At 45.3% G+C, this 23,681-nt stretch overlaps 1 protein-coding gene across 4 annotated transcripts in view; it reads right to left on the reverse strand.

Moving 5' to 3' along the window:
* Usp43 (ubiquitin specific peptidase 43) overlaps window positions 1-23,681 on the reverse strand; it is a 67,631-nt gene that overhangs the window by 8,841 nt on the left and 35,109 nt on the right. For 3 of the 4 annotated variants that reach the window (NM_173754.4, XM_011248915.3, XM_017314453.1), the window contains 6 exons: window positions 19,843-19,946; window positions 17,843-17,920; window positions 16,902-17,028; window positions 16,433-16,781; window positions 13,010-13,168; window positions 11,900-12,064 (listed from right to left, as the gene is read on the reverse strand). In NM_173754.4, the coding sequence (NP_776115.2) occupies window positions 11,900-12,064; window positions 13,010-13,168; window positions 16,433-16,781; window positions 16,902-17,028; window positions 17,843-17,920; window positions 19,843-19,946 (982 nt within the window). The remainder of the gene's footprint in view (window positions 1-11,899; window positions 12,065-13,009; window positions 13,169-16,432; window positions 16,782-16,901; window positions 17,029-17,842; window positions 17,921-19,842; window positions 19,947-23,681) is intronic. The other variant, NM_001291049.1, reaches the window with a different exon arrangement.

The following is a 23,681-nucleotide window of genomic DNA, read 5'->3' on the forward strand; positions in this document are numbered from 1 at the left end:
GGGAGGGAAGGTTTATTTACTTTATACTTCCACATCCATAGCCCATCGTTGAGGGAAGTCAGGGCAGGAAACCTGGAGGCAGAGCTGATGCAGAGGCCATGGAGGGGTGCTGCTGACTCGCTTGCTCCTCATGGCTTTCTCAGCCTGCTTTCTTATAGCACTCGGCTCTACTAGTCCACATACAATGGGCTGCCCCCCCATATCAGTCATTAATTAAGAAATACTAGCGGGGAGGCTCCCTTGGAAAGCAGAGCTCTTCCAATATCCAAGCAGAAGAAATCTGAATGTTTTCATATTGTTGGCAGCTGAGAGCCTCAGAGGACAGTTGGAGGAGCCTGGAAGAAAGCTGCCATTCCTTGCCCTGGTCTGTCTGGCAGAAACAGATGCAGAGGCCACATCCCATTGTAGGTGGGGTGCCTATGTCTCTGCAGCATCCCCAGGGATGTACCTAACACTTCTCTGAAAACCCTATTGAAAACCTGGGCCATTCTTTGGAGATGCCTCTTAAAGGAAGGGTGTTCAAAACATTTCTCCATGGGAGAGAGGTGCCATGCCTTTTGACAGGGCTGAGATAAACCAATGACTTTCTCACAGGCAGTACTGACAGGAAGGAACAAGCTGGAACCCTTGTTTATAGGCACTCTCCCAAAGGTACAGCCAGAACAATGTGAGAAAAAGAAATACCTGGTGAAAGCAAGATTTGGCTGCATCCAGTTCAGTTCTATGGAAATGAACTGTAAGGGCCTGGACTGGTTCTCAAGACACACACACACACACACACACACACATGCACCTACAGCATTCCATCTGGTGGTTGAATGGTGGGAACCCAAAATGCCAAACACCAGCTCGTAAAGCAGAAGGCAGCAAGAAGACTCTCATCACACTGACCCACTCACTGCTATCGACTGGGACTCTGGGATGTGCCAGGAACTGTGTTCTCAGATATAGTGATGGCTGAAGTACATGGAAACAAGCAGCTAGTGAGTGAGCACATAGACCAGGGCCCAGCAATTCCATTCCTAGGGATGGACTCAACAGAAACACAGGTGTATGCACAGCAGAAGACATGAGCCCAAATGTCACAGCAATACAGGTCGGAATATCCAGAGTGCTTGAGACCAGAAGTGTGGAAGGTTTCAAATCTCTTCAGATGTTGGGATAGGTAGAATAATGGAGATAGAACCCATCTCTAAACATGAGCTTTTTTATGCATCATTCATATATATATATACATACACACATATACATATATGTGTATATATATGCCGTGTGTACAAGCATAAAAGTGATTTATGTAATATATTCTTTTTTTAATTTAGAGTTATTTTATGTACTTTTTTTCAAGTGTTTTTTTTTTTCTTTTCTTTATTAGATATTTTCTTCATTTACATTTCAAATGCTATCCCGAAAGTCCCCTATACCCTCCCCCTGCCCTGCTCCCCAACCCACCCACTCCTGCTGCCTGGCCCTGGCTTTCCCCTGTACTGGGACATATGATCTTTGCAAGACCAGGGGCCTCTCCTCCCATCAATGGCCAACTAGGCCATCCTCTGATTTATATAATATTCTTAATAATTGGTACACAAGACAAGATTTCATGGTATGAAATTTTCTACAGGTAATGGCAGGATATTGGTAAGAGATTTTGTATTTTGAAGCATGTGGAATTTCCAGATTAAGTACACCCAACTGTTACTGTTGATTATAACTCCAAATTGGAGAAATCTCCTAAGTCTAGCCACTAGAATAAAATGTGACCTGTCCTTACAATGTGGGAAAATCTGGTAAGAGAGGCGGTGCCGCCTGCCAAATGGTAGACAGACGCCATCCAGAGATAATCCATCACGTGGGCCCCACAGAGACACTGCATGGATTCACAGAGAATCCACCAGTTCTCAGGGGTTGAAAATCTGTAGTAATTCAAGACACTTCCTTTGACCAGCAGAGGTCAGATTTCTCCAGGGCTGACATCTGTGCTACATCTACAGGAACTTCCACTCCCTAGTGAACATATGGAGAGCAGAGGTTGATGCCCTACTTCACCCTTCACTCTTTTTCCTAACCCCTGTCTTTGCTTTGAGCCTTTCTCGCTAACTTCTGAACAGAAAACTATGAATCTCTGGGTTGATTTTATCTATAAGTAAAATAAATAAAAGAAAAAAACCATGCACTGCTATGCACACCAGGTGCGCCTCCCAAGAACAGTGGTAAACAAAATAAGGCAAACAGAAAGCCTGTACGCCATATGGCTTCTCAGGTAAAATTCATCCTTGCAAACGTGCATTTTTAACGTGCATATAAACCAGACTGACTACAGCCCTGCTCCAAACTCTCCAATAGCTACTCACCGTGCCTGGAATAAAGTCCAACAGGTGTGTCACAGTTGGCCCCTGGCCATCCTTTACTTAACACAGTAAAACTAATCTGGCATAGATTCTGGGAGAGTGGGAAGTAATGAATGAGATAGGTATGAGGGAGTAAGGACTCCAGAGCCACTGGTCTACCTTCCTAGCCTTCTACCTCCCCTCCCTCCTTCCTCCCCTCCCTTCTTCCTACCCCCTTCCGTCCTCCCCTCCCTCCTTTCTATCTTTCTATCCCCTCCCTCCTTCTCTCCCTCCCTCCCTTCACTGGTGTTGGGGACTAAACCCAATGCGCAGTGCATGGTAGGCAAGTGTTCCGCCACAGAGCCACACCTCCAACACAAAACTCTCTACCATAAATATGTTCACTTTACGTTCACTTTATTCATCAGATGTGCACATATAATTAGGGTACATATTTACTAGTAGTATATTAGTTTAGTAAAAATACCTGCATGTTTTATATAATATGAACTCAATAGAGGATGTGCTTATATATGTTAAAGTGCATCACACATTAATGCCACAATCACCAATGTTAGCATAATGTTTCTATATATGTGATATTTATATTTGTATAAATTTCTATTAATATTTTATATTAAAAACTAAATTAGGAACTGTAGTGGCTATTCCTGGTTGTCAACTTGACAATATTTGGAATGAACTACAATCCGGAATTGGAAGGCTCACCAGTGACCCTTATCTGGAGGCTTGGAGATCCTTATCTGGATCTTGGTTTGAAGATCTTGAGCCATAGTGGCTATGGATTCCAGAAGATTGAATCTCCGAGTTAAGGAACACACCTTTAATCTGGGCTATGCCTTTCATCTGGGATTAAAGGTGTGGTGGAACACACCTTTAATCTGGGCTACACCTTTTGCTGGAGACAATATAAGGACATTGGAAGAAGGGAGTCTAGCTCTTGCTCTTGCTCCTTCGCCTGCTTGTCGTGTGAGACTGAGTAACTGCTAGATCCTTGGACTTCCATTCACAGCTGCGACTGAACAATTGTAAGGAATTGGGCTGCCGACTGTAAGTCATCAATAAATTCCTTTACTATCTAGAGACTATCCATAAGTTCTGTGACTCTAGAGAACCCTGACTAATACAGAAGTTGGTACCAGGAGTGGTTCTAGAGTAACAGAAGTACAAGGATGAATCTTTTAAAATACTGGAATTGGCTTGTTGATCCACCAGCACTTTCAAATATTGAAACCTCTCCAGATTCTCTCCCTCCTGGGAGCTCAGAGAATTTTGAAGACCCATGGTTGAAACTATATTCCGAACTTAAAGAAGCTAATGCCCTTGATTTTCTTAATGAATTAGGTGATTCAGTGCACAAAGCTTTCTACAAGATGGGGAAAAAATCGAAAAATGATTTTACTGGCTGGCTGCTCTTAGTATCTGTGGAAAAAATGATGAATGAAAGGAAGGAGTTGTGTGATAAAATCGAAAGGCTCCAGACACAAGTAAACGATTTAAAAGTTGCTAAGTGTGTCCTTGAGGAGAATCTTCTCTCTTGTAGCAATAGAGCTCAAGTTGCAGAAAATCAAACAGAAACTCTCATTGTAAGGTTGGCTGAACTACAGAGAAAATTCAAGTCTCAGCCTCAGAGTGTGTCGACAGTTAAAGTAAGGGCTCTAATTGGCAAAGAATGGGATCCTACAACATGGGACGGGGATGTGTGGGAAGACCATGTTGAAGCTGAGAATTTTGAATCCTCAGATTCTCAAGGGTTTGCCCCACCTGAGGAAGTAGTACCCTCAGCCCCACCTCTTGAAATAATGCCTTCCCCACATGAGGAAATTAATTTTGCAGAGTCTGCTCACGGCCCACCAATAGTTTCTTCTAGACCTGTAACCAGACTCAAAGCAAAACAGGCTCCTAGAGGGGAGGTAGAAAGTATAGTCCATGAGGAAATTCGCTACACTACTAAGGAGCTTAATGAGTTTGCTAATTCATTCAAGCAGAAACCTGGTGAATATGTGTGGGAATGGATTTTAAGGGTGTGGGATAAGGGTGGAAGGAACATAAAACTAGAGCAGGCTGAGTTTATTGACATGGGTCCTCTGAGTAGAGATTCTAGGTTTAATACGGAAGCTCGCATAGTTAAAAAAGGTGTCAAAAGTTTGTTTGAATGGTTGGCTGAGGTGTTTATCAAAAGATGGCCTACTGGAAATGACTTGGAGATGCCTGATATTCCGTGGCTTAGTGTTGATGAAGGGATTTTAAGACTTAGGGAAATTGCAATGCTAGAGTGGATATATTGTGTAAAGCATAATTGTCCACAATGGGAAGGTCCAGAAGATATGCCTTTCACCAGCTCTATAAGACGCAAATTGGTGAGAGGGGCACCAGCACATTTGAAGGGTTTTGTTCTTTCCCTTTTCCTTGTGCCAGATCTTAGCATTGGAGATGCTTCTGCTCAATTAGATGAATTAAATTCACTGGGTTTAGTTGGATCCCGAGGTAACAAGGGCCAGGTGGCAGCATTGAATCGCCGGAGACAAGGTGATCCTAGTTATTATAATGGACAGCGTAGACAAAAGAATGTTTATAATAACATACCCAGTAATGGTCAGCACAGGAGAGGTGAAATTTATAATGGCATGACTCGCTTGGACCTTTGGTACTGGCTAATCAATCATGGTGTTTCCAGGAATGAAATACATAGGAAGCCTACTGCATATTTGTTTGATCTGTATAAGCAGAAAAATTCTCAAACAAATGAAAGAAAGGCTACATTAGATCGTGGTAAACAGCAATCTCGGCCAGTGAATCAATTTCCAGACTTGAGACAGTTTGCAGATCCGGAACCCCTTGAATGAAGGGGTGGCCAGGTTCCTCTGAGGAAGGATCTTGATAAGACACTCAAAGGTTTTGCTGTTACCCTTTCTCCAGTTCTTCCCCAGAGGGACCTACGGCCTTTTACAAGGGTAACTGTACACTGGGGAAAAGGAAATAATCAGACTTTTTGGGGTCTGCTGGATACTGGTTCTGAGTTGACACTGATCCCAGGGGATCCCAAGAAACATTGTGGCCCTCCAGTTAAAGTAGGGGCTTATGGAGGGCAGGTGATTAATGGAGTTTTGACTGATGTCCGACTCACAGTAGGTCCAGTAGGTCCCCGGACACATCCTGTGGTGATTTCCCCAGTTCCAGAATGTATAATTGGGATAGATATACTCAGAAATTGGCAGAATTCTCATATTGGTTCCCTGAACTGTAGAGTGAGGGCTATTATGGTTGGAAAGGCCAAATGGAAGCCTTTAGAGTTGCCTCTGCCAAAGAAAATAGTGAATCAAAAACAGTATCGTATTCCTGGAGGAATTGCAGAAATTACTGCCACTATCAAGGACTTGAAAGATGCAGGGGTGGTGGTTCCCACCACATCTCCATTTAACTCTCCTATCTGGCCAGTGCAGAAAACAGATGGATCATGGAGAATGACAGTTGATTACCGAAAACTAAATCAGGTAGTAACTCCAATTGCAGCTGCTGTACCAGATGTAGTTTCCTTACTTGAGCAAATTAACACATCTCCTGGCACCTGGTATGCGGCTATTGATCTGGCAAATGCCTTCTTCTCAGTACCTGTCCATAAGGACCACCAGAAGCAATTTGCTTTCAGTTGGCAAGGCCAACAGTATACCTTCACAGTTTTGCCTCAAGGATATATTAACTCTCCTGCCCTGTGTCATAATTTAGTTAGAAGGGATCTTGATCGTTTGGATCTTACACAAAATATCACATTGGTGCACTATATTGATGACATTATGCTGATTGGACCAAGTGAGCAGGAAGTAGCAACCACTTTGGACTCATTGGTAACACATATGCGTATCAGAGGATGGGAAATAAATCCAACCAAAATTCAAGGACCATCTACCTCAGTGAAATTCTTAGGAGTCCAGTGGTGTGGGGCATGCAGAGATATTCCTTCTAAGGTGAAAGATAAGTTATTGCACCTGGCCCCTCCTACAACCAAGAAAGAAGCACAACGTTTAGTGGGTCTATTTGGATTCTGGAGACAACACATCCCTCACTTGGGTGTGTTACTTAGGCCTATTTACCAAGTGACTCGGAAAGCTGCTAGCTTTGTGTGGGGCCTGGAACAGGAGAAGGCCCTTCAACAGGTCCAGGCTGCTGTGCAGGCTGCTCTACCACTTGGACCATATGACCCAGCAGACCCGATGGTACTTGAGGTGTCTGTGGCTGATAGAGATGCTGTTTGGAGCCTCTGGCAGGCCCCTGTAGGTGAATCACAGAAAAGGCCTTTGGGATTTTGGAGCAAAGCTCTACCATCATCTGCAGACAACTATTCTCCCTTTGAAAAACAGCTCTTGGCCTGCTATTGGGCCTTAGTGGAAACTGAACGTCTGACAATAGGACACCAAGTCACTATGCGACCTGAACTACCCATCATGAGCTGGGTACTATCAGACCCTGCAAGTCATAAAGTGGGACGTGCACAGCAGCAGTCTATTATCAAATGGAAGTGGTATATACGTGATCGGGCCAGAGCAGGTCCTGAAGGCACAAGCAAGTTACATGAAGAAGTTGCTCAAATGCCTATGGTTTCTACTCCTGTTACAATGCCATCTGCTGCCAAGCATGCACCTATAGCCTCATGGGGTGTTCCCTATGATCAACTGACCGAAGAGGAGAAGACTAGAGCCTGGTTTACTGATGGCTCTGCACGTTATGCAGGCACCACCCAGAAGTGGACAGCTGCAGCATTACAACCCCTTTCTGGGACAACCTTGAAAGACACAGGTGAAGGGAAATCTTCACAGTGGGCAGAACTTCGGGCAGTACACATGGTATTACAGTTTGTTTGCAAGAAGAAATGGCCAGATGTACGATTATACACTGACTCATGGGCTGTAGCCAATGGATTGGCTGGATGGTCAGGGACTTGGAAAGATCACAATTGGAAAATTGGTGAGAAAGACATCTGGGGAAGAAGTATGTGGATAGATCTCTCCAAATGGGCAAAGGATGTGAAGATATTTGTGTCCCATGTAAATGCTCACCAAAAGGTGACTTCAGCTGAGGAGGAGTTCAATAATCAAGTGGATAAGATGACCCGTTCTGTGGACAATCAGCCTCTCTCCCCAGCCATCCCTGTCATTGCTCAATGGGCACATGAACAAAGTGGCCATGGTGGTCGAGATGGAGGTTATGCTTGGGCTCAGCAACATGGGCTTCCACTCACCAAGGCTGACCTGGCTACAGCTGCTGCTGATTGCCAGATCTGCCAACAGCAGAAAACAACACTGAGCCCCAGATATGGCACCATTCCTCGAGGTGACCAGCCAGCAACCTGGTGGCAGGTTGACTACATTGGACCACTTCCTTCGTGGAAAGGACAGCGTTTTGTTCTTACTGGAGTAGATACTTATTCTGGTTATGGATTTGCCTTTCCTGCACGTAATGCCTCTGCTAAAACCACCATTCACGGACTGACAGAATGCCTCATCTATCGTCATGGTATTCCACACAGTATTGCTTCTGACCAAGGAACTCATTTCACAGCCAGAGAAGTACGACAGTGGGCTCACGATCATGGAATTCACTGGTCTTACCACATTCCCCATCATCCTGAAGCAGCTGGGCTGATAGAAAGATGGAATGGCCTTTTGAAGACGCAGTTACAGCGCCAATTAGGTGGTAACAGCTTGGAAGGCTGGGGCAGAGTTCTTCAGAAGGCAGTATATGCTTTGAATCAGCGCTCGATATATGGTACAGTTTCACCCATAGCCAGGATTCATGGGTCCAGGAATCAAGGGGTGGAAAACGGAATAGTTCCACTTACTATCACTCCTAGTGACCCTCTAGGAAAATTTTTGCTTCCTGTCCCCATAACTCTAGGTTCTGCTGGCTTAGAAGTTTTGGCTCCAGAGAGGGGAGTGCTCCTACCAGGAGCTACAACAAACATTTCATTGAACTGGAAGCTCAGACTTCCCCCTGGTCATTTTGGGCTTCTAATGCCCTTAAACCAACAGGCTAAAAAAGGAATAACAGTGTTAGGAGGGGTGATAGATCCAGATTACCATGGGGAAATTGGATTACCTCTTCACAATGGTGGTAAGCAAGATTATGTCTGGAGTGCAGGAGATCCCTTAGGGCGTCTCTTAGTACTACCATGTCCTGTGATTAAAGTCAATGGGAAACTACAACAGCCTAATCCAAGCAGGATGACAAAGGACGCAGACCCATCAGGAATGAAGGTATGGGTCAATCCTCCAGGAAAAGAGCCAAGACCTGCTGAGGTGCTGGCTGAAGGTGAAGGAAATACAGAATGGGTAGTAGAGGAAGGTAGTTATAAATACCAATTAAGGCCACGTAACCAGTTGCAGAAACGAGGATTATAAAGTAATATGAATGCCCATTGTAAATTTACTAATGCGTTTGCGATTGTACGAGGGATAGTTATATCATGTTAGGCGTATTTACAACCTTGTTATTGTTTCATGTGAACATGAGATATTATTTGTGTCAAGTTGACAAGGGGTGGATTGTAGTGGCTATTCCTGGTTGTCAACTTGACAATATTTGGAATGAACTACAATCCGGAATTGGAAGGCTCACCAGTGACCCTTATCTGGAGGCTTGGAGATCCTTATCTGGATCTTGGTTTGAAGATCTTGAGCCATAGTGGCTATGGATTCCAGAAGATTGAATCTCCGAGTTAAGGAACACACCTTTAATCTGGGCTATGCCTTTCATCTGGGATTAAAGGTGTGGTGGAACACACCTTTAATCTGGGCTACACCTTTTGCTGGAGACAATATAAGGACATTGGAAGAAGGGAGTCTAGCTCTTGCTCTTGCTCCTTCGCCTGCTTGTCGTGTGAGACTGAGTAACTGCTAGATCCTTGGACTTCCATTCACAGCTGCGACTGAACAATTGTAAGGAATTGGGCTGCCGACTGTAAGTCATCAATAAATTCCTTTACTATCTAGAGACTATCCATAAGTTCTGTGACTCTAGAGAACCCTGACTAATACAGGAACTAAAAGAAACATACAAAAATTTTAAATTTAATTTGGTCTTTTTGATATAAGGCTTCTCTATGTAGCCTTGGGTGTCTTGCAACTCACTATGTAGACCATTCTGGCCTTGAACTCACTGAGATCCACCTGTCTCTGTCTCCCTGCTACTGGGATTTAAAGGTGTGCACTACCATACCCGACTGAAAATGTTAAAAGTTATGAGACCACTTTTCTTTGCCCAAAGAGATACACATACACAGACGCACACACACATGCAGAGACTTGTGTCTATAACCATCCTGTCCTCTGCTTTCCTGCAGTTTCTCCACTGGATGAGGTCACCTGAACATGAGCTTGCTGTCAGCTCTTTCAGCCCAGGAAAACAGACACTGCTCTGATCCTGGCTTCTTATGCAGCTTCAGCTACTGGCCTTTAACCATGTCACATGATGAAACACACCCGTGCCATTACTTTCTGCATTGAAACTGGGCTTCTATTCCCTCCCACCCAGAAATGCCCCTGGGAAGTCACTGGTGGCCCTTCAGCCAGACTGGTGCTCCACATCCCTTAGTCCTGAACACAGTTGGCCCTTTTCCAGCACTTGGGAGCCTCACCTGGTTTGCACCCCCTGGCCCTGGCCGCTCTTTCTCAGCTCTATCTCCACCTCCACTCAAGCCCTGCACAATATAGCTGCCAGGCTTGGTCTCCAGTCTGCATTCTGTGCTAGCTTCCTAATCCCCATGGAGAGCTCCGTCAGACTGCGGCTGTCACTGCCTGTGTGCTGGTGACTTTAGTCCCTGTGGTCCTCATGCTGCTACGAATTCCTGCTGGAGTCTCAAACTCCCTGCCCTAAATCATATGGCTTCTTTCAAAACTGACCCAGTTCCTACCCAACTTTTTCCTATCTTACCAACTACACAATGATCCCCCTTGTTAGTTATACCTTAAACCAAGGCCAAGGCATCCTAGGTCATTTTCCTTCTTTCATATGCTGCATCCAACACCAGCAAATTCAGTTAGTTTATCTACCATCTGACCATGCAAGAAGACCTCGACACATGCAGCCAGACCTTACAACCACAAGACAGTCTCCTAATAGGCCTTCTGTCTGACATACATGGCTGCCCCTGATGGATTCTTCCTGCAGTGGATGGAGTAGACTTTTAAAATGCAAACCAGGGTGGGGCTGGAGAGATTGCTCAGCAGTTAGAACATTTGCTGTTCATCCAGAGGATAGAGGTTTAATTCCCAGCACCCACATATTGGATTAGAACCTTCTATAACTCCAGTTCCAGGGAATTTGATGTCCTCTTCCGCCCTCCAAGGGCACTAGACACTCCTCACATGGTGCTCATATATCCATGCATGAAAAACATTCAAACACACACACACACACACACACACACACACACACACACACACCAGGGCTGGAGAGATGGCTCAGTGGTTAAGAGCACTGATTGCTCCTCTATAGAACCTAGGGAGGACCCACCTCACAAATGTTTGTAACTCTAGTCCCAGGGGGTCTGATACCCCTCTTCTAGTCTGAGCACTGCACACATGTGATGCACAGACTAACACGGAAGCAAAGCACCCACACACATAAAATAAAAAAAAAGGTTAAAAAATGTAATTTATAAACCATATTGACTACTGCCCTGCTCCAAACTCTCACTCACTATCCACAGCACTTGAAGTAAAGTCCAAACGGCACACCGTGAGCTGCCCATCCACTCCCTCCGCCCTCCTCACTCTGCTCTGAGGCTGTGGTTTCTTCTGCCCCTCCCCGACCCCATGCCCATAGTTCATAGCGTCTGCAATGAACATATTCCCAGTCTTCTGCATGAGCATCAATCCTCTTCCCCTGCTGAGGCCTCTACTCATGTCACCTCCCCCATGTACCAGTCAGGGCTCCCTGTATACTCCCCAGCCTCTGCTAGCTCCATCCCATTTCACCTCTTTCCCTTTGTCCCTGCTTTAAATTGCATTGCTGTGTTAGCTTTCATATCTGCTCCATGAGGTACTAAGCTCTGTGGGAACAGAAAGGATGCACAGTGGTTGCTCAGAGCTCATGAAGATTGGCTCCTGAAGATGCTCAAATCCCTAGTAGAAATTGTTGTAGTATTTGCATGTAACTGACACATACCTCCTATGTATTTTATATTCCTGTACATTCCTGTATGCTTTAAATAACCACACAGTTCCCTATCATACCCAATGCAGTATAACTGTTACATACATAGTTGTTATTGTTAGGAAATGACAAGAAAATACTCTGCCCATGTTTACAAGTCTAATTTTTTTTTCTGTTACCCATCCATGGTTGATTGACTACCAATACACAACTTGTGGATCAAAAGGGCCACTGTGTCTGTGGATGGAGGAGGATCATGGATGGATGGAGAGGCAAGTGAGTGTTAGGAAGACCCCAGCACACCTCTTATCAGAACCAACTTTCTGTTCACAATATGAGGTGCCAACACTTTCACAATGAAAAGCAGGGGGAAAAAAAAGACAGTCAGTCTAACCACATACCCTTGTCCTGGTGGCAGACACCATTGGTGAAGACAGGAGAGTCGGGTACCCGGGCCATGGAGGGGCAGGGGGCCGAGCTCCAGGACAGCAAGCTTCCCCTTGTGCTGTTGTTGAGGCTCCCGAGTCTCATGAGCCAATGATCAGACAAGGAGGAGCTGGTGGAACCTGCAGAAGAAGCAAGAGAGAGAGCTGGATCTGGCACATCTCCGAGGAGCCTGCAGGAAGGCGGAGAGTTGTTCTACCACCAGGTTCCCAGGCCCACCCCAAGAGTCCCAAGATGACTCCTATCTTTCAGCCCTGGACGAACAGAACCAGAGGGGAACTATAGAAACAAGGGTGAAGGCCAGAGGGGAACCCTTGGAACCATGATGTCTAGTGAACACAGGAAAGATGGTTCCTTGGTGCATTCAAATGTCTTCTATGAAATTATTTGTTGCCAACCCTAGCTTCCTAAATGGGACTACTCTTCCAGAGCCATATTTCTAGGATTTTAGTAGTCACAGCAAAAGCCATAGTCAGAGTGACAGCATTTGCCCCCTGGGCCCATGGCACCACATCCTATAGGGACACATAAAGTTCAACCAAATCTCCATAACGGGCATATAAGGATACCTCCCTCTAGCCGTCTCTAAGAGCTTTATTTTTGTTAAACACTACATATTACTTGAGGAGTTTCCTGAGTAGCCCAGGCTAGTCTAAACTCATGATCCTCCTGTCTCTGCTTCCCCTGGGATGAGATTATAGGCATGAGTCACCATGCCTGGATCTACGTGTTTTATTCCTCTCTCAGTGTCTGCCTTCTATAAATGGACGGCAGGCTTGAGATAGTTTTGATCCAAACCCAGAAGACTCTTCATTTTCTCTGGCTATTTTCCAATAGTGATTAGGAAAAGAATGTGGGGTGTGTGTGTGTCCCAATAGCACATGTGCGGAGGTCAAAGAAAACTTGCAGGATTAGGTTTAAAGGATCAACTCAAGTTGCTAAGGATGGTGGCAAGCATCCTTACAGCTGAGCCATCTCCCTGGCCCAGGACATCTCAACTCTTAATATGACCTCCAAACCCATCCCCTCCTGAGCTGTGCCCCTTCTGAGCTAGCTGTGGCACACACCTCTCATGGAGCTGCTGGCTGACCAGGGAGGGATGCTGTTCCGCTTCTGGTAGAATAGGATGTAAGCCCCCCTGGTGTTGACCTCATCCTCTCGCAGGGCCTCCACTGTGCTGTCGTCATAGCTGTACCACTGGCCGTCCAGGGAGTTCCGGCAATAGGCTGTAAGGTTCAAACCCCAAGTTCAATGCTTAGAGCCCCAAGGCAGGAAGATGCTCTCCCACCAGCGGAGCTCAAAATGGAGATGCTTAAAGTAGGACGACAAAATGTCCATTTTTAGCTAGAACTGATTTCTGTAAAAACTAGAAAAAGACAAGTTCCCCAACCCGGTTATCTTAGCCAGGATTGCTCACTGGAAGGTGAGTGCACGCTGTCATCTCGTCCAGCACAGTCTCTCCTAACACAGGGCCTTAAGATACAAGGTCAGCCAGTACCATCATCCACCGCTCACCCGATTATACTGAGACATGTCAAAGTGCACATCTCTTGATGGCCATGGAAGAGAAAAGTGAGTCTCCTGGTTGCCTCTTCCTACTTAAGGACTGGAGCCCAACATTTACAGGAAGATGAACATGATTCTGACTACCTCCAACCAGCTATAAACACTTGGCCCTCCAAGCCCAGTGCACAGCCCCCAAACCCACTGGTCCTGAAGTTGGCCAACTTTTAGTGATTGGCCAGACCAGCAAATACTCCAGGCCTTAAAAGAGTGTACAGAAATCAGTTCTAGCTAAAAATGGACATTTTTGTTTTCCTATTTTAAGCATGTCCATTTAAGCATGCATGAGAAAGGCACATACAAATTAGCTACCTCCATTCTGAAATTTCCCCCTATCAAAAGCTTCTCATGGAGGAAATGACAAATCAAAGGTTATTATTGCAGCAATATTGCAAAGCAAAAGAATGAGTATGTGTGCCCTAATCCTCTGTATACCAGTGTGGAAACCACTAAGCTAGATCATGAACTGAAAAAAATTCAGCTATGGATTTATATTCAAATCTTGTGCTTAAAAATGAATGGCAGAGTGAAGCTTAAGACAGGCTCTCTCTCTCTCTCTCTCTCTCTCTCTCTCTCTCTCTCTCTCTTAAACTCATTATTGGTTCTTTGTGAATTTCACATCAGACACCACTCACCCCAATTCTACTCATTCCCTCTCCCCTTATAACCACCCTCTACATTTGCAACCTCCCCAGCAACAGAGGGGAAAAACACTCATTGTAGAAGCTATAGTGTGTTTAAGGGTCACAGTGTGTTTAAGGGTCTCTCTTTAGGTTGTCATTTTTTAACATTTTTTTTAATTTTTAAAAATAAATACAAGGGCATTTCCAGAACTGAAGAGCAAGCCTCTGCCTCCTGAGTCCTGGTGAATGAAAAGACCCACACAGAGGGGCAGCCTCTGAAATTCCAGGGCAGCAGTGATAAAGGACCTGAAAGCTTCCAGAGAGAAACTGGATCCCAGAAAAGGAAAGGAAACTGGCTGCCCCATCTCCAAAGCAAGAGCCTTGTTCTTACCCCCACTCCCCATGGAACATCCCTGTCCAAAGACTACGGGACAATGACCATTGAGCTAGAATTCTATGTCCAACCAGGCTGCCAGTCAAGGGTAGCAGCAAAGGCATTTTAAGACATGCGGTGACTCAAATGTTGTACTTCCATTGCCCTCTCTATGGAGCCACTAGGTGTGCTCCCCTATATGAAGAAGCTGGTGATTGTCTATGATCCCCTGTATGGGGCACCTACTACTGCCTCTTTACTAAACCAGCATACTCCCTAACCGTATGCTAAGTGTTTACTCATATACCCATAGAAAAAGTGGTGCTCTGACTCCTCACCAAAGAAATTTCTCTCCGCAATAGAGAGAAATGAATACGGAAAACCACAGCTGACCAAGCTGCAGAGAACGAGAGACCATGTGGTACCCAGCCCCAGCTGGATACATCTACAACACAGCTCCTGCACCTAGGGCTTGGAACACTGAGGAAGGGTGGGTGGGAAGACAGTAAGAGCCAGAGGAAAAGGAAGTCTGCTGTGAGACTGTCTCCTAGAAATGTCAGGGAAGCTTCATCCATTAAGTCTCAACCACATGGCTGCCTAAACAAGACTAGAACAGGGACAACAGCAAAGGGCACGCTAACACGGAGGGAGTGAACCGCACAGGGCCTCCGCCCTAGACAAAGAAGGACAAGCAACTAAGGAAGAAACAGTCCATCCCAGGGAAGAGCTCCCCCTTCCTCCATTGCTTATCTCATACCAAATGGTCAGGCCTGAGATCACACGTAACGTTATATAGACTGAGCACGTTGTATTCCATGTTTAGGAGTATATGTGTATACAATTAAAGAAAAAGAGACCACGAATTTGAGAGAGCAAGGTGGAGTACATGAGAGGGATTGGAGAGAGGAAAGGGGGACAAATGATGTATTTTAATTTCAAAAAAGTAAATATTATTATTTTTAAAAACTCAAGCAAATACAGCGGGAAAGATGGCTCCCAAGATGTACATACACATAGGTTTCAAGGGATTTGTGCTGAGCTATTTTTAGTCCAGGGGGAAAAGGCTGGGGATCTGACTGGACAGAGTGCTCCAGGCTGAAACTGGTAGCCCCTGTCGCCTGGAGCAGGACAGCTGTGCAGAACCGGTCGGGTAGCACAGTAGAGCAGCACAAGAGGAACCTGGCGCCCACTGTAGTCTTCATATGGTCAGCCAAGTCCCGTCCTTCAACCTTTCTCTGTTCGCTCGCAAGGGCCTTGTTTCCCTCTTTCTCTCCAAGGGCACTGCATAGCAGTGTGGCATCAGAGACCACGTCCCAAGCCTCTCATGAGGCTCACAGGGATGAGCCTCCACAACTGTGTACCCACTGGACATGGAACTGCTGCTGCCAACAGCTCGCCTACAGGCTTCTGCCATCACCAAGATGGGACGGAAAGAGCGGCATTGGTCAAGAAGTGGTCAGTCACGCCATCTCTGACACTATCCATAGGGAAGGCTTCACCATGAGAGTTGCTTGGGAGTTTGTTTCTCTCTTTGTCTACTGCTTCTAAATGACCCAGATGAACAGAAATTAAAAGCACCCTACAACATAAAGGGGTGCAAATCTAGTAAGAGTCCCTGTGTTGTATCATGAATGAGGGCAAACATCACATCCTGGGTCTGGTAGTTTACCCTCCCATATTTGATGTGCCTATAAATATCAGACATTACTAACATCATAGTGCAACACTCAGTCTAAGTCAACACCAGCTTCTCAGAGGACTGGGCACTGTCTCTTTTTCCCCTGTGTGCTGTGGGTGACAAACCAGCCACAGTGAATGGATAGAGTGCTGGCCTATAAGAAGCACCAATTCTGGGGACATCTTGAGGCTCTGACTAGAGCCAAGTCCCATGGCAATGGCTGCTGCACACAGAGAGGCATGGCAAGGCTCACCTGTGTAATGCCCACCTTGCAGACTGCCATGGTGGTTGCAGACAGCATACAAGTCGTAGAGGAAGTCCAGCGGGTAGGTGGTGGGGAGGCAGATCGGCTGCTTCCAGGAGGACCAAGGGCCGGGCCCCGCCTTGGAGTTGGTGCTCCTCCGTGCTACATGGGGAGCCATGTTGAGTCCAGACAGTGGGAACTTCACCAGCGTGGAGAGCTTGTTCCTTCTCTCTCCCACCTGACAGAACCGTTTCAGATGGATGATCAGGATGTCGGGCAGAGTCCACAGACTCAGCTTGACCACACCCTGCTGGAGGACTTGGCAGTGAGGGCACTTCCATGCATCATCCTGGGCCAGCTGGAAAGGAAGCCATCAAGACTGTGAGGTCACCACAGTCACCACTGCACAGCCACAAGGCAACCAGTTGCCCTCCCAGCCAAGGGACTAGCGTGGTGAGGGAGGGGGAAGGGGACAGACCTGTTCCTCCTTGGTATAGGACTGAAAACATTCGTCCAGGGTACAGCTGGGCTGCTGGTGTGCCTGCTGCTGCCGCCACACACTGTCTGCATCCTGGACCCGTTCCTCCTGGAGGCTCCCAAACAGGCTAGATGGGATGAAAGGACACAGCATTCAGAGCGCTCTCTCTCTCTCTCTCTCTCTCTCTCTCTCTCTCTCTCTCTCTCTCTCTCTCTCTGTCTGTCTCTGTCTCTGTCTCTCTCTCTCTCTCTGACCTAACTGCCTCTACAGTGCATCAGACAGACAAAGCTAAAACCTGTAGGTCCCTAAAACCTCCTGCACCCCTGACTTTGCATTCACTCTTAGGGAATCACTTGTCTCCCCAATCAGCCCCTCAAAGAATCAAGTCCTAGGCTTACCCAACTTAGCACCAGCTTTAGTACCTGGCAAGAGAGGAAGCAGTACTTGCTGGATTGAAGCATGCCCTCTTACAAAGTCTGGCTGACTTACTAGCTGCTATGAGAGGCAGCCAAGTGAAGTGATGAGCCCAGATTCAAGCCAACCAGGCCGGGTTCAAACCCCAGCTCTGTAGGCATTGCTTAACCTCTGTGCATCTAGTTTCAACCTCTACGCAACTCATAGTCCTCCCACGGAGGATGGGATGAAGATGAAACCAATAGCTCATTGGAAATTAGTGCTCTGAGCAGTGAATGGCCCAGGCTGAGGGCTCCATGAGCACTCACTATACCTAACACCCCCACTGACCCCATCATGGTCACCATGCCCATCATGGCTATTTAAATAGACAGTCATAAGTTCTCTCAGAGGAATGGCGCCCATCATCTTGAGGTGTGTGTGCAGGATCTTACATCTAATTAGGTGAAACTCTAGGTCCAGAAAAAGTTTATGGTCAGAGGCCTATCCTAGCCAAAGTCTGCAGGAATAAAATTCTATTAACTCACCGCTCTGTGACAGAGCTGTCCCATTCCACAGCCAGCTTGACATGAGGAGGGCCTCCTGGCCTCCTGAGGTGCAAAGCCCTGAGGAGAGAGTGAGGAAACGTATCAGAAAACAGATCCTTCCCACAGTTCTCAGGGCACATCAGCCAGCTTTCCCCCTCTCCCTGGAGGAATGTTCCAAACAAAAACACCACAGAAAATGACCCCAAACCACACTAAAGGTTTCTAAGTCTGCTGAAGGCCCCTGACTACCTCTTAATGCCCTTTCACTGATATTCTCAGGAGATGGGAGCTCTAAAGCCTTCTAGCTACTATGACTCAATGAACTGCTTTACTGAAGGCCCTGCTACCCTCTTCAGTGTCTACAAGACACATTGCCATGGTGTGAATATGAAAGGTCTCCCATATGCTCACACCATCATTGGTGACATGCTTTAGCAGGGAAGCTTATCTGGAGTAGGTCACTGGGTGTATCCTGTCTCTAACTTCCTCCTGTATCTCTGTTTCCTGGCAAACATGAGGTAAGGAAGATTCTCCAGCATGTGATGTTCTGCCTCCCCACAGGTCCGAGAATACCAGAGCCAGCTACGATGGACTGAAACCATGAGACAGAGTAAATCTCCCCTTCCCTGAAGGTGTTCCTGTCAGGGACTTGGTCACAGCCCCACAAAGTCAGACAAACACCCAAATGAGCATCTCACACAGAAAGCCAGTACTGATGAAGCCCCAAGAGAACTAACATCCCTCCCTGCCAACAACAACAATGCAGAAGGAGCCACTGCAAACCCACCCACACTACTCAAAGTCTTGCAAACCCTCCAATGTTTAAAAAAAATCTCAGGGAGTAGAACTTTACTCCTCCCACCATCTGGGGCTCCACTCATTTCAGAAAAGCAGGAGAAATGAAGGGAGGGAGCGAAGGGTAGGAAGTTTTACCCTGAATCAAGAAGAACAGTAGTGGTCAAGTTCATGCCCAAAGTATTGGTTAGAATTTGTGACAATGTCACCAAGATTCAATAGAAAGTTCTGGACACACAGAATCTTCACACAGTGTCATGAGAATGCACACACTCCATATGAGGACACATAGCAAGTACAATGCCCATTCTTTCTTTTCAATGTATGTTGCATTGCTTTGTCCTTCCACTTAGGTGTTCTCTCTCAAGTTCCTGTCATGGACTGGTAACAACTAGTATAGGCTGGATTCAGCCTTTAGAGCACATGTTGAATTACCTGTCATCTCCAATGCCAAATGCCACAAGGGCCCTTCTTCCCTAGTACTTCCTTTTCCTGTAAGACAGGTTCTGGCTGACACAGCTCCTCTCTCCCTAACTTACCAGTTAAGGAGCATATAAATGGGGTATTCTGGGGAGACTTCTGGTCTACCTCTACATTCCAGACAAGCATTTCAAGCTGACCAAGTCAGGAAACCAGAGAACCTTACTGTGCACTATGCTCTATAGGAATATCAACAAAGTATCAGATTACTAATTCAGAGAGCAAAATCACCCCACAGACATTGTGCCAGCCCTGAAGATATCTACACAAGGCTGCACTGTGACAAGCTATTGAACAGACATGTGGAGCATCATGAAGTCGTGGTTCACCACCCTTTACAGTTTAGGACTTACGATACAGCTATAGCATTCTCACCCAGCTCTAAGGGGACACTCATCCCAACTGGGTCTGAAGCACAGCCTAACTACATGGTGGGTGCATCAGGTAGACCAATCTGGGTGCAAACTCAGGTTTCTCCAGTCACCACCTGTGTAAGTATGAGCAAGTTGATCTCTGGTGGTCTCATTGATCCTTCATCTTTGAAGTGGCCATTCTTGGACACAAGGTTTTTAAAAAGTAGCAAAATGTGTCTAAAGACCCAACAAGGTAGCTGGTACTAGAGAGGGACCAATAAAGAATAGCTAGAATTATGGGTAATTTTATTGTTATGTAGTCGTCTTCTGTAAACCCAGCTCAGTAAGAACACAAGCTGTCTCTTTCCTTACCTGTCAACTGCCCAGTGGCAAAGGGGCCGGTTGTCCTTTGGAGATAAGTAGCTGCAGGCCAAGGAGAGCCCCACAACCCGGATGGAGAACAGAGTCCCCAGGTCCTTCCATGACAAAACCAGAGGCAACAGTTTATCACGCAGTCCATTTTGCAGAGCAATTGACTCTGACATACAAATTAATCAAAAGTGCAAGCAGTTTTTCTCTATAATATTTTGAACATTCTATTAATAACTGGTATTTAAAATGGATAGATACAAAGGCTTCATTGTTTTGAAGATCCAGTCTTTTAACATAGTGATCTAATGCCATGCTTGATCTAGTGAACACAACCCCACACACAATGAACATGGTATATGTAAAAACAAGTGTTTAACTGAAGTAGATACTGATTCAATAAATACAAAGTAAAATTGATTTTTTTAGTCAATTATTGATAAGTAGTTCAATCTTCTTTATGGACAGGATTATCATCGCCACAAATAAAACAGCTATGTACAAACAAGTTCATACACACATGCTGATATTCTAGCACTTCTGAAGCAAGTCTCACAGAGATACACTTAGATTATAGGTGCCTCAAAACAAAACAAAACAAAACAAAACAAAAAACAGTGGGACAAATAACCCAATTCAAAACTGGCCAGAGGACCTAAATACATGCTTCTCGAACACATGCAAGTAACAAAGGTGTAATGAAGATGGTTGCTACCATTTGTAACTAGGAAATGTGAACCAAAGAATCAAGACCACAATGAGTTGTCATTCAAACCCACCAGAACAATTATATTTCTATCTATATTCTAATTCTGAAAGGGGAGAGGAGTAAGTTTTGGGGAGGATGTGAAGAAATGGGAGCCCGCATGCACAGTTGGTGAGAATGTATACCAGAGCTGTGGAAATCAACTCAGAGATTCTTGAAAGGTTGTGCCTACATCTACCATCTGGTCCATTAACCTTACTACTGTAAATGTAGGCAAACCTGTATGTGTGGGGACTTCAAGAGATATCTGCAAACTCATGGTCAAAACAACATTTTTCCATATAGTCAAACAGTGGGGAAAACCCACATATTGATAACAGATAAATAGGTAAATGAAATGCAGTGGATACATACAACTCAATTTCAAAAGGTTTTAAAAAGAAGGATTGGGATGGAGATAAGAGTTTGGTGGTAGAGTACATTCTAAGCAGGCTCTGGGTCTGACCCCAGAAACACACACATGTACACGAACACACACATACACACTCATACTAATAACATACACACAAATAACACACACACACACACACACACACATCACAGAACAGCAGAAATCTACCATCTTTATGGTAGTAATTCATCACCCTTTACCTTCAGCCCGAACTTCTAAGCTTGGGAGAGCTTTATCGCATGCAAGACCCTGAGGTCCATCCTATGCACACTAGGAGGGAGCTAGGGGGTGGAGGAAAATCTGGCATATGCTACAGGTCTAAGGGGCTAGCAGGAATGGAACAGGGTATTCTGTTATTCTGTTAAATGGAAATGGATACAGGGTTTTTGTGGGAGGATCATTTTAAAAATTGAGAGTACAGTAATCATTATACAGGATGGCAAACCCAATTAACATATACTTATGAATGGTTAAGTTATGTATTTTGCCAAAAAAAAATCAATGCAGTCTGCATTCAAATGAAGAAATAGAGTTTTTAAAGCTGTCACTCAAGAACTTGGCTACAATCAAAAAAATAAAATAACATTTCCTTCTAAATTAAAGTTGACGGCAGACATCTGTACTTAAAATCCTGGGCGAGAGGCATGAGAAATATGCCAGATTCCGTCTGGCAAGAAAAAAGGAGGAAAGCTTTATAATTCCAGGAAAGAGTAATGTCCAGCGCTTTGGAAGATCAAAGGTCCAAACCACGGTGAGACAACTGTGAGGGGGCTGCTGGGGCTGTGGCAGCTTCCATAAGCAAGGAGTAGCTAGAGACAAAGCTAGAGCCATGTATAAGGTCCTTCTGTTTTAATGAAATTTAATTATTTGTCTCCCTGCGTTTGTTTTCATTGAACACTTGATCCATACGGCAGCCTGTTAGGAGGTAGGGTCTTACGAGAGATGCTTAGGTTATTGGGGCATCCCTAAAGGAACTCCAAAACCCTAGTTCTCCAACTCTCCCATCATACCTGAGCTGTGATGGCTTTGTTCCCGTAGGGTTGTAGCATTAGGAGAGTTGAGAACTGGTCTAGACAGTGAAGTTCAGGGACTACCGTCAAAAGACCAAACACCTCATGTATCTACCAACGATAAATGTAGTGTGTGGCTAATCTATAGTTTTGACCAGACCAAATCAATGGCTGGAAGCCTGCTAACCTCAGAGGCTTTGGTTCAGATTGACCATACAAAGAAAGGTTTCCTTTGTCAGTCCTAACTGAGCCTTGCTGTTTGCACACAGAGGTCACCCTTAACACAGATCCCAAGATCTATATGGAGGCAGCCAACCCTGCGTAAAGAAATAGTGCTGATCTCACACACCCAAGTTTAAATAGTGACCATAAAAAAAATGTTCTTTCAGTAATGTCTTTTTTCCATAATTCATGCAAATTAATTCTCTCTAGCAAATGGCTCGTTTTTATAAGAAACCCTTTCCTGTCCTCTATTCTAGGGTAAGCCAATTCATCTTAGAACCTTCAGTGTATGCTCACGATGCTTAATCTCTTCAGCTCAGTTTTGAGAACTCTGGAGATTTTCTTTTCAAGTGACTGCCATGTGGAGCCAATCTTTAACACAGTATTAAAAGGATTAAAGCTGGGGGCTGGTGAGGTGGTTCAGTGATTAAGAACGCTTGCTGCCCTTGCATAGGAACCACAGTCTGTTCCCAGCACCTACATGAGACAGCTCACAACTGGCTGGAACTCCAGTTCCAGGGGCTCAGACTCCCTCTTCTGGCCTCCTCAGGTAGTGCACACATGTGGTGTACACAGCGGTAAGGAGGCACATATACATAAATAAAAAAGTAAAACAAAACAAAACAAACAAACAAAAACACCCCAACTTTTTAAAACCAGTATGAGTTAAGTAGGAGGGCTATCCTGAGAGCCTGGCAGCCATTCTGAGCACATGCCCAGCATCACATTCACCAACAAGAAAAAGGCTGCGGCTTCCTGTATTGGAATCCCGCTAACTGCACTGGGGGTCTGATTAGTTCTTGATGTTAAAAGACTGTAAGGACACAGAAGCAGTAAATGCACACAACAAGGAAAGGAACAGGAGCAGCCGAGGAAGGAAGAGGCAGCGGAAATGAGCGCTCACATGAAAGTGGTCTCATCCCCTTTTAACAGTCCGTAGCACACAGTCTGGGGACAGCTGCCACTGTTACTAAGGAGCCTGACCTACTTGTGGGGAAGCTCACTTCTAATTCAGGCTCCTCAGTGCAGTGAACAAATCCTTTAGACATAAAGGTCCGGACAAATGCAGTGAAGGTTTTAATAAGGTGCTTTTTGGTATGAACCCTAAGTCGAATGTATAGGGCTGTCTGTGAGTAGGAATAGCCATTGTGAGAGATTATCTCTATAAAACAGTTTGCTATAACCCCATTGAAAGGCTCTTTTTAAACAGTTTCTAAACCGAGAGACTACTGAGGCAACCTTACAGATCCCAGCCCCATCCATGCCAGAGCAGTTCTTGACACGGAAGCTGTAAATCGATGGTTTTATGCTTGCTGAAAGTCAGAGTTTTAAACCTCCTTTAAAACCTTTCCAGGACAAGACAAGAAGGCATTTTGTCCCTGAGCTTTTAAAGTCAGGTTCTCAAAACAAAATTATCATCCATCAATTTTCCACAGAAATTACATCTCAAGGG

Source organism: Mus musculus, chromosome 11 (assembly GCF_000001635.26).
Source record: "Mus musculus strain C57BL/6J chromosome 11, GRCm38.p6 C57BL/6J".
Taxonomy (NCBI): Eukaryota; Metazoa; Chordata; class Mammalia; order Rodentia; family Muridae; genus Mus; species Mus musculus.